The 10,541-nt window shown below is 57.1% G+C and overlaps 1 protein-coding gene and 1 long non-coding RNA gene across 2 annotated transcripts in view; one reads left to right on the forward strand and one right to left on the reverse strand.

Annotated features, from left to right (window-relative positions):
- CRYBG2 (crystallin beta-gamma domain containing 2) overlaps positions 1-8,151 on the forward strand; it is a 21,022-nt gene extending 12,871 nt beyond the window's left edge. Inside the window, exons 12-20 of the mRNA XM_004705085.2 lie at positions 44-170; positions 377-409; positions 517-629; positions 1,851-1,980; positions 3,456-3,595; positions 3,950-4,073; positions 6,294-6,452; positions 7,701-7,860; positions 7,952-8,151. Coding sequence (XP_004705142.1) covers positions 44-170; positions 377-409; positions 517-629; positions 1,851-1,980; positions 3,456-3,595; positions 3,950-4,073; positions 6,294-6,452; positions 7,701-7,860; positions 7,952-8,040 — 1,075 coding nt within the window. The 3' untranslated portion in view covers positions 8,041-8,151. The remainder of the gene's footprint in view (positions 1-43; positions 171-376; positions 410-516; positions 630-1,850; positions 1,981-3,455; positions 3,596-3,949; positions 4,074-6,293; positions 6,453-7,700; positions 7,861-7,951) is intronic.
- A 515-nt stretch (positions 8,152-8,666) lies between these two features.
- LOC123522696 lies at positions 8,667-10,188 on the reverse strand. The gene is made up of 2 exons (XR_006680928.1): positions 10,059-10,188; positions 8,667-9,025 (listed from the first exon to the last, which is right to left on the reverse strand). It is a non-coding gene; the product is annotated as an uncharacterized LOC123522696 (long non-coding RNA).
- Between the last annotated feature and the right edge of the window lie 353 nt (positions 10,189-10,541).

The following is a 10,541-nucleotide window of genomic DNA, read 5'->3' on the forward strand; positions in this document are numbered from 1 at the left end:
GCCCGGCCCCGCCCCCGCTGACCCACGTCCCGCCCCTCTGCAGGTGGGTGGCCTATCAGGACGTGGGCTTCTCCGGGGAGCAGTACGTGCTGGAGAAGGGAGTGTACCGCAACTGCGATGACTGGGGCTCGGGCAACAGCGCCCTCGCCTCGCTGCAGCCGGTCCTGCAGGTGCGGGCGGGGCCTCCGCGAGGGGCGGGGCTTGACGTGAGGAAGGGGGTGGAGTCTGGAAGGACAGCCCTCGGCGCTCTGGGGGCGTGGCCTGAGAGGGCGTGGCCAATGCCCGCTTGGGAGACCGGAGCCACAACTTGAAGACAGCGGTCCTGACTTTCGGGCCTGATCTCCTTACGTCTGGAAACTTTGGTCCCTCCTTTCAGGTCGGGGAGCACAATCTGCACTTTGTCTCAAAGGTAAGGGGTGGAAGAGTCTCCCCTCATTTAAAATCCTCCCTCTTTAACGCGTGCGCTCCCTCTGCTCTGCCGCGCCCCTTCGCGCTCATCTCCCCTTTCTGCCCCAGATCCAGCTTTTCTCGGGTCCCGACTTCCTGGGAGACCACATCTCGTTCGAGGATGATCAGGCCTCTTTGCCCGCCTCCTTCCAGGCCCAATCTTGCCGTGTCCACGGCGGCAGGTGAGTGGGGGCGGGGTCAGGGAGAGGGTGCAGGTGGAGGCACCTATCCTGAAGCATTTAACAGTTAAGTCTTACCTCAGTGTGGGTGGCAGAAGAAAGGTCTTTCCAGTAAAGGGATGATTTCCCTTCCGGAACCTCCTTGAGACTTGTCTGTTCCGTCTTGAGGCGTTCAAGTTTCAAACACAAACTAAACTAAGGCTGTAATAACCCAAACCAAATCAAACCCACTGCCAAGCAATCCATTCTCTCAGGATGACCCTCTGTCCGTTTCCGAGGCTGTGAATCTTTACTGGAGCAGACAGCCTCATCTTTCTCCTGTGGAGTCGCTGGTGGGTTTGAACTGCCGACCTTGTAGTGAGCAGCCCAACGTGAGCTAACAGTACCACCAGGGCGCTGAGGTTATAATGCCCCGTTGTCGTCCAGTGGCTAGGAGTTGGAATCGATTCCCTGCCAGTGTTTTTGCTTTTATTTTGACCCTTGATTTACAGCAAGCCCGTGCAGGGTTTCTGAGATTGTAGATCTTTACAGGAGCAGACGGCCCCAGCATTCTCCCACAAATCGCCCCGCAGGTTTGTACGACAGGCCTTGTGGTTAGCAGTCCCACAAGGCCCAGACAGCACCCGCCCTCCCCCAGGCTCCTTAGAGTTTTCATGGAAAGCATGCAGACCTAGATAATAGAGTACCACTAGCCTCCAGCTTGCTTCTTCTATCCCTCCGCTCTATGTGGGTGTGTGATTGAAAATCCCAGACCCATCATCAAACATCGCCGGTCAACACTTCAGTATCTGTCGCTTCTAAGAAGCGTCTCTTCCCTGCACAGCCCCCAGTTATCATCTCCTAACAGCAACCAGCGCTGCAGGCAGTGGCCGGCCTCCTGCTGTGTCATCTCAGGTTTTGCAGCGCACCCTGAGGTGGTGGTGGTGGTTAGGTGCCCTCTGTACAGCAGAGCAAAGCACTGCCCGGTCCTGTGCCACCCTCACAACGGCTCTTATGTTTGAGCCCATCGATGCAGCGATTCTTAGAAAGGAGAATGTGGAGTCGATGCCCTTAGGGGCTCCACGATTTCATCAGTCCGGTCTTGTGTCTGACCGCAGTCCCTGCCCCTGCGGTGCATTTTTCTTTGACCTCTCCCGTGCTGTTCCCATGCAGGCTGACCTGAGCAGACTGGGAGTAGGGTTGGCTCACCTCCCACTCACCCTACTTCTTCTTGCCCATCCCCAGCTGGATCCTGTTTGATGAGAAGAACTTTCAGGGTGACCAGTACATTCTTTCTGAGGGCGAGTTCCCCACGCTCACGGCCATGGGCTGTCTGGCCTCCACGGTCCTGGGCTCTCTCCAGAAGGTCCCTCTGGTGAGTGTCCCTGTCCCCCTGGGCAGCCCCTGAGACAGGGAGAGCTGCTGGGCAGTCCTGGGCACAGACCCTCTTCTGAGTTCCCTCCAGTCTTCATGCAGACCACCAGATCCCCTTGAGCCTGGAGGGCTCAGAGCCAGTTCGGCCCACTGGGTGGGTATTGAGCTGCTGCTGCTAGGTGGTGACGTGGTGTGGTGGCGTGCACGTCGCTGGGTGGGTCCCTACTCAGAGCTAACCTGTACCCCAGAGCCGAGAGGGCCGCTGTCTTTCCTAGGCTGTGGTCTTTGTTTTTGTTTTGTCACATCTTACCATGAGTTAGGGGGGTGTACATTTCAGACCCTCATTTCTGACGGATTCAAACGGCCCACCTTCTAGTTTCCAACCCAGTGCTTAACCATCACACCACCAGGGCACCTTGGTCCTGAAATAGGGGCCCGGGAAGAAATTAGACACAGCCCCACCTCCAGGGACCCTGTGTCAAGTGAATATAAAGATGATCATGGGGATAGTGCGGGGGTCCAGATACAGAAGTGGATGGGGGCAAGGAGGGGTGTTGCTGCTCAGGTGGGGGAAAGCCTGGCACAGCTGTGGGGAAGGTGGGTGAAGGGCATGACCCAGTGTGCATGGGCTTGGCCTAGGCTGAGGAAGAGGTTATATCACGCGTGGAGTCTGTAGAACTTGGTGACTGAGTGGCCAGGCCAGGTAGTGGTGCCTGGGCACTGCAGCTGGCAATGCCAGGCATGTTTAAAGGGCTCCCCATATACTAAGGCATGTGGTCCTCACCACACCCCTGTGAAACCCGCTATGAGGAGGATCTCCCTTTTACAGGCACAGAGGGGTTACTCAAGGTTATCCAGCCGGTAACTGGCTTTGCCAGACTTTAACCCGGGCAGCCTGGCTTCAGAGTCCACACTCTGCGACACGGTGGCCTTGGCAGACAGACCTGGCCCTGAAGCCAGCTTTGGAGCCTTAGCAAGTGTTGACCTTCTCCAGCCTCAGTTTCCCTCTCACGCTAGTAGTGTCTGCCTTTTAGGGCTGTGGAGAAGTCACGGGGCGATGAGGGGACAGACGCACATAGTCCCAGAATCCCACGTCGGATAGGTGAGAAGTGCTCTGTTCACCCACCGGCCCTATTATAGTGATTGTTACATGGTGCCCACATGGTGTACTATTATAGTGATTGTTACATGGTGCCCACAAAAAGGAGGCCATCTGAGGTGAGCCCCAGGGTTCTTCCAGGGCTGTTCGTCCCCCCGTGAGGAAGTGTGAGGGGGACTCCGGGCCCTGCCGACCAACACACGCTGCCCCTCAGAACCCGTGGCACCAGCCTGCAGTGTGGGCAGTCAGCAGGCCTGCGCGTGGAGCTCACGTGTCTTGTCCTCAAGAAGATGGCCTGAAATACAGACCTGATGCCGAGGGCGCTGGGCCTGGCCTCATCCCTCCTCCCTTGCCTCTCCCCCGCCCCCACCCCCCAGCACTTTTCCGAGCCCTCTCTTTTCCTGTACGGGCTGGAGTGCTTCGAGGGGAAGGAGATTGAGCTCAGCGGTGAGGTGCGGAGCCTGCAAGCTGAGGGCTTCAACAACCACGTGCTGTCGGTGCGGATCAAGGGGGGCATGTGAGTGTGCTTAGGGGACCTGGGGGATGCTGGGGGATGAGGCAGATTCCCCCAGGGAATGCAGCCTGGCCCCTCCCTTCTGGTTCCACCGGGAAGGAGGGAAAAGGAGCTGAGCCCTTCAGGCCACAGCTGGCCTTTCTTTGCCGTGCAAATCCCAAGTCCACTTCCAAGTTCCCTCCCCACCCTCAGGAACTAACCCTTCCACCATCCCGCCCCCCAAAAGCTGAGGAATCCTTGGATGGGTGAAAAGGAGGTGGGGAAGGCTCTGACATCCATGTTTCCCCTCGTCTGTCTGTCTGTCTGTCTGTCGGTCTATGTGCACTCCCCTCTGTGTCTGGTATTTGCCGGGCCCAGCTGGGTGCTATGTGAGCACAGTGACTTCCGGGGCCGCCAGTGGCTGGTGGGCAGCTGTGAGATCACCAACTGGCTGACGTACAGTGGGACGCAGAGGGTGGGCTCTCTCTACCCCATCAAGCAGGTGAGCAGCATCTCTGGGACTGAGCGTGTCTCTCAAGCCCTGTCTGGGCGTGTCTGCCGGGTGTGATCCAGCCGTGCGCAGTGTGTCGGTCAGGGTTCCACGGAGAAGCAGATTCCATCGCTCTCTACACACACACAGTGGTGCATGTGCATGTTGTATGTGGATGTGGCATGTGGATGTTGTGTGGGCAGGTTGCATGTGTGTTGCATGCATATTGCACATGTGTATGTTGTGTGTATATTTTGTGTTTGTTGTGTGTACATGTCATGTTTATATGTATGTGCATGCATAAGGTGTGTGTATACAGTGTATGTTCTATGTACTTGTGTAGCAATATTGTCTGGTTCTCTGTAGAACCTGGGCTGGTAGACACATGTGAGCTTTTGCTCTCTCTAATATATGTATATATCTATATGTGTATGTGTGTGTGTGTGTGTGTGTATGTGTACTCCTAGGGAGAATATAACATATGTCCATATTCACAGAATGAGAAGGAACAGAGATGAATTAGCGCCCAAGATTGTAGGCACTCGAAAGTTTGCAGTCTCTCGGCTGGCCAGCTGGAAACTCAGGCCGGCTTCCTGTGTTAGTCTTGAAGCAGAGTCCCCTCCTTCTGCTGTGAACAGCAGTTTTTCTCCTAAGACCTTCACGGGGTCGGGGGAGGCCTTGCCCGCCTGCCTGGATGTATCTCCATCACTGAGCGTGCACAGAGGGGAACTGATGAAATCACATCGACACAGTACCTTCAGGGCAACAACACCCAGACTCGTGTTTGACCAAACAGCCAGGCCGTAGCTGAGCCGAGAGGACACAGAACATGAACCCTCACCAGCACGGGCACAGTTGGCACCCTCATCACTCCTTCTTGCGGAAGCTCTACCGACTTCATCTCTGTCTCTGAATCAGCTCACTTCAGAGACAGTACCTCGTCTGACAAGATAAGACCCATGAACGCCTGGCTTTGCCAGACACGCATTCGGTTTCTACTTCGTAGACACGCACATAGGAGGGGGCTTTTGTGGAAATGTTTCATTATCTTTCCATTTCACTTATCCATGAACTTTTTGAGGCCCCCCTCCCCATATTTGAATTTTATGATTTTAAGCTTATTCATATAGGTGTGGAAATGACCTTATGTGCCATGTATGCTTTGGCTACACTGATTCTGCATACATGCGCGTGCTTGCAAGGGCCCCTTGGGCCTGCGTTGGCTCATGCCTGCACTTCTGGGGCCCTGGTAAGAGTGTGTGTCCCTGCATGGAGGTGGCTGTGGTCACTCACACAGTATTGCTGGAAGAAATCTTAGCGTCTCTCTCTACACATCACATGTTCTCAAAAACTCCCTGCCATCAAGTGGATTCATAGTGACCCTACAGGACAGGGTAGAACTGCCCCTGTGTTTTCAAGACTATTACTGTTTACAGGAGTAGAAAACCCCGTCTGTCTCCCGAGGAGCAGCTGGTGGTTTCGAACTTCAGACCTTGAGGATCGCAACCCAACCCATAATCACTATGCTGCCCGGTCTCCTTAAAGTTTAGAGCTAGGGAAAGAAAAGGCCAGAGATGTACACAAGGACGTGGCCTGCAACCTTGGGCAAGGGTTGTACTTCCATGAGCCTGGTTTTCCTGTCTTTAAAATCGGGTCCTTTGTGCCACGGGTTGCTGTGAGCACTGGCAGTAAGTGTAGAGTGGACACGCCCTTAGGACAGGTAGGTGCATGCACACACTCTGAGAACCGTAGCTGCGGTGATTCTGTTGTTCTCACTACCACCCCCGACTGCAGGCTGATTTGTGGCAGAGCCAGGTCTCCCGTGGTGGTGTCTGGTGTGTGTGCCTGTCTGGGCTTCTCCCTTTGAGCCTCAGCCCTTTGAGCAAGCCCAGTGCCTGGCCTGGAGCAGGCCAGGCCAGGGCCAGCTGTGCACTTGGACAGTTGTTTGAGTCTGCTGTGAATATCCGGTCCAACATGTGCACTGTGGGTGCGTCTGTCGTGGGGCTGTCTGTACCTGCCCGTGGGGGTATCTGTGGGCATGGAGTTAGGGGTGTGTGCTGTGCATGTATTTGTGGTTATTTGGGCGTGGAAGAAGGGGTAGCTTAGGAAGGTTGAGGGGCAGGGAGGAGGCCGAGGAGCTGGGTTCTGGGGCCTCCAGAGTTGGGCATGCTGGGGGTAAAGCAGGAGCAGCCCTGACCAAGGACCCCGACCCTTGGCTCTCCTCCCCACTAGCGCCGGGCTTACTTCCGCCTCTGGAATGCAGCCTTGGGGGGCTTCCTGGCAGTGCCGGACCACGTGGAGGACATGAAGGCAGGCCGGGTGGTGGTCTCTGAACCCCGAGCTGGAGGCAGCTGCATCTGGTACTACGAGGAAGGACTACTAAAGAACCAGGTACTCCCCAAAGGGCTGGGACAGGGTCCCCGGCACTCACCTGACCCCCCTGGGGAGTCCCAGGCCAGTCAGGAGCAGGGCACACCCTGGCAGACAGAGATGCCCAGCTGCCTGGGAAGGTGGAGAATGCAGGCTGTGCACACCAGGAGACCTATGTCCTTAGGCCTCAGACTGCATCTGCAGAGCCCATGTGGTGGGCCAGCCACTCCTGTTAGAGCCCCGAGCCCTGGTATCCTGTATCCAGACGTGAACCCTGCCAATCATGAGGGGCTTGCTCCTCAGTTAACTGAGCCCCTTCCATGGGGGCCAGTCCTTGGTCCTGGGAGTACACCAGTGAGAGGCAGAAAGGAGCCCGACGCTCTGCCGTGCTCAGCCAGGAGCAGCAATGGGAACGAGTAAACGGTCATAGCAGCTTACATGCTGCCGGTGCTGGAGAGGACTGACAAATCAAGCGCAGCAGGAGAATACGGAGGGTCAGGGAGCTGAAGTGTTGCCCAGAGTGCCCAAGGCAGCCCTTCTGAGCAGGTGCCATTGGAAGGCAGCTGTGCAGATACCGAGGAAAGAGAAGAGCGTTCTGGCAGAGGAGAGCTAGTGCACAGGCCCTGCGGTGGGAACCTTAGTCCTTAGTCCTTCTCTAGGACTAAGCCAGGCTACCCGAGGGGCTGACGTGACGTGGCTGAGGGAGAAAGTAGCAGGAGATGAAGTCAGCAGGCCATGAGGGGTGTCGCTCTTTGTAGACCGTAGACGACATTTCTTGCCTTTCCCTTGGCCTGCCAGGGTACACTTACCGGGTGGAGGCACTGCATTCACCAGCTCCTGTGCATATGGCATAGAATCTCTCCAGAACACCACGGGCAGTCCTGTGATGCTCCTTGTTGCAGGGAGGAACCCAAAGCAGAGAAGGAAGTCACTTGCGGGCAGTCGCAGCACTGCTAGCTGGAGCTGGGCTCCAGGCTTATCTGATGGGAAAACCTGGAGGAGCTCATGGTCATACCTGAGTAGCCCTGGGGGTAGGTTAGCACTGGGCTGCCAAGGTGGAAGGTCATCTGTTTGGACCTACCAGCCACTCCCAGGGAGAAAGCTGTAGCAGTCTGCTGCCTGCAGGATCAGGATTCCTGTTTCAGAAAGCCTGCGGGCCAGTTCTCCTCGGCCCTGACCGCAGAATTCACACCCCAGTGTGCTAAGGGCCTCTGGGTTGATGGAGTCCCTGTGGGAAGGAGCAGTGTCTGATACCCTCGGGGGGCTCAGGTGGCCCCCACCATGAGTCTGCAGGTGATCGGGCCCCCCAGCTCGGGCTCCAAGGTGGTGCTGTGGGCTGAGAGCCGCCTGCCCCGCCAGACGTGGAGCATCAAGGAATCAGGCCACATCTGCAGCCAGATGTTTGAGGACAGGATCCTGGATGTCAAGGGTAGGTGGTGGACGTGTGGGGAGAAGACGCTCCAGGGGCTGAACCAGCCATCTCTAGCATATCTGACCACCCTTCTCCCACCCACCTCCAGGAGGCCGGGGCTATGACCGGGACCATGTGGTGCTATGGGAGCCCACCAAGGACAGGGCCTCCCAGATCTGGACCATCCACGTGCTTTGAGCTCCACCACCACCGGGGCCTTGGAGGCTGTTGCTGAGACGAACTTGCCTTTACAGGTTTTGTTGTTGTTGTAACATAAGCTATTTTCTAATATACTCCTGCGTACCCTCATCTCAGTGCATCCGGGTATTTGGGCGGCCAGGAGTGGAGGGAACAATGCTCAGAGCCAATTGCCTAAAACACGCGGCTGCCTTCTCCCCTGCTCCAGGTCTGAGGCTCAGGTGCAAGGCCTCTCTCTGCCAGCAGAGGGAGCCCTGCGGCTGGACAAAGTGCTGAATGTGGCACTTGATGCAGTCCTGCTAAATGATGCGCCTAACCAAGTCTTAGCTGGGTGGGGGGCTTCCTGGAGCCTCCGTAACTGGGCATGTCCAGGTTGGGGTGAGCCCGGGCGGTTGGGGGTGGGGGTCCTCAGGGACCATCATTCCCAGATACCAAGAGACAAATGAAGCAAAAGCAACCGGACAGCAAGTCTGGGTCTCCTCCCTGCCCCTGCAAGGTCATTCTAAGGGGAGGATCCTTCAGCCTGTGGATTTGCAGAGGGAAACCGCGCTGTCCACTCCCTGGGGCCACTACTCCAGCCCAGCTCCTAGGGCCCCTAACTTCCAGAGAGCACACACAGGCCCCGCTCCAAGGATAGGGATAACTTTATTGAGCCTCAGCTGGGTGGCACGGTGCCCCATGCGCATCAGGACTTCTCCACTTTAGCCACTGCCCCCAAGATGCTGCCCTGTTGGTTCCCGCAGCCTGGCGATTTCGGGCATCCAGCCTTCCCAAGGGTTAGATGGGGAGGGGATCTTCTTGCTAGTCATGGTGGCAGCTGTTTCTTGGGGACGGGCGGAGGGATTCTTCAGCCAAGATGGAAGAGGTGGAGGAGGGTGCCGGCCAGGAGGAGGAAGAAAACATTGCCCATGCCCAGGCCATCGAGGGCAGAGGCCCCACTGGTTTTCACGATGCTGGTCTTATTTGCCTTGTCATTCGCTTGCGTCTGTCAGGGGAGAGGAGGGAAATCTCAGGGGACTTTTGTTATTTAAGGGCACAGTCCCTCCTCCTCCAGTCAAACCATGCCGGTGCCCAACCCTTTATTTCACTTCTCCCAGGCCACCAGCTCTTTCAGGCTGGAAGGACCCAGGAGAACATGTGCCCTCCCTGGGTTCTGTGGGGAGGCAGGCCCGGTAGCCGTGCCCTTGACTGCAGTGCACAAATGAGGGATGGGACCACCAGGTCCACATCTTCTTTAGGGAGAAGAGGCCTTTCCCGTTGACGGGCCACATGAGACGGCATTGAGGGAAGGCACTGGATTAAGGGTGACTGGGTGGGTGGGTGGGCAAGGTGGCACGTTCTCCCCGAAGGGATGGCCAGAGGGTGACCGAGCTGCTCTCAATGCTTGATCAAGCTGTTCCTGATGGAGAGCAAGGTGCTTCTGATGGGAACCCACGGAGCACAAGCTTGATGGCTGCTGCCCCCTGGGCCCACTAGTCCCCTGCGGCCAGAGCTGGCTCCCAGGCCAACAGCGAACGGCCGAACTGAGATCCAGTCGTTTCTCAGCTGAGAGATTGCGCTCCTCTTTGCATTCCCCAAGCACCCAGGCTTCCCTCCCCTGTGGAGTCCCCCCTCACACACACACCTGAGCAGCTTCCCTGGGCAACATCCTGCTTCCCCTCCCCAAAGCCATCTCCCCAAGCTCCTTGTGGGCAGATGCCACCCTCGTGTAAGGGTGTCGTCTGAACTCTCCTGATCCCCCATGGCTTCCCAACACCCCTCAAGTGCCCCCATGTGCTCTGCACACCCTGTAAGTTCTCTCCAGTCTCAACCACCAAGCCTCAGCCCAGGGACAGCCCGTCCAGAGGCGCAGGAAAGCTGGGCACCCAGCTGGGGCCTCTGGGTCTCTGCTCCTATGGCGAAGGCTGAGTCCCCTGGGAGCCTGCGTTCCTCCCCCCTTTCCTAGGCAGGTATGGGGAGCTCTGGATGAAGGTGCCAGGCGGGGTCTAAGTGTGGGGGGGCAGCGGCGCTGTTCTTACCTGAGTAATGAACAGAAGGCTGAGGGTGAGGAGGAGGAGGAGGAAGAAGCCCTTCATCTTGGGAGAATGTTGGAGGTGCTTTTGCTTAGAAGCCTTTGGAGATGAGCACAGGGCTGTCTGTGTGTCTGTTTCAGCTTGGCTGCTTTTGAACCAGGAAGCGGAGGAGGCGGGGTGGTAGGAGAGGAAGGAGGGTGGGCAGAGCACTTGGAACCGCTACTTTTCTGTGGGCCTGGGCACTGATGGTGCCAGATCCTGGGCTTGAGCGAGGCCCTGGCGCAGATGATGTTTTCGGGATAGGGACCAAGTTGAATTCCAAGGAGTAGGAAGTGAGCAAACCAAGGGGACAGCTGTAGGACAGTGGCCAGGGCCCTGGCTGGGAGCCACGGATTCAGGGGACTGACCGGAAGACCCTGGGTCAGACTGTGTACCTGTCCAGGCCTCTGACAAATAGCTGCCAGGCGAGTCGAGGCCGTAGTCCACTGA

Source organism: Echinops telfairi, unplaced genomic scaffold (genome assembly GCF_000313985.2).
Source record: "Echinops telfairi isolate 266 unplaced genomic scaffold, ASM31398v2 ScPeMD7_7457;HRSCAF=8495, whole genome shotgun sequence".
In the NCBI taxonomy this organism is placed as follows: Eukaryota; Metazoa; Chordata; class Mammalia; order Afrosoricida; family Tenrecidae; genus Echinops; species Echinops telfairi.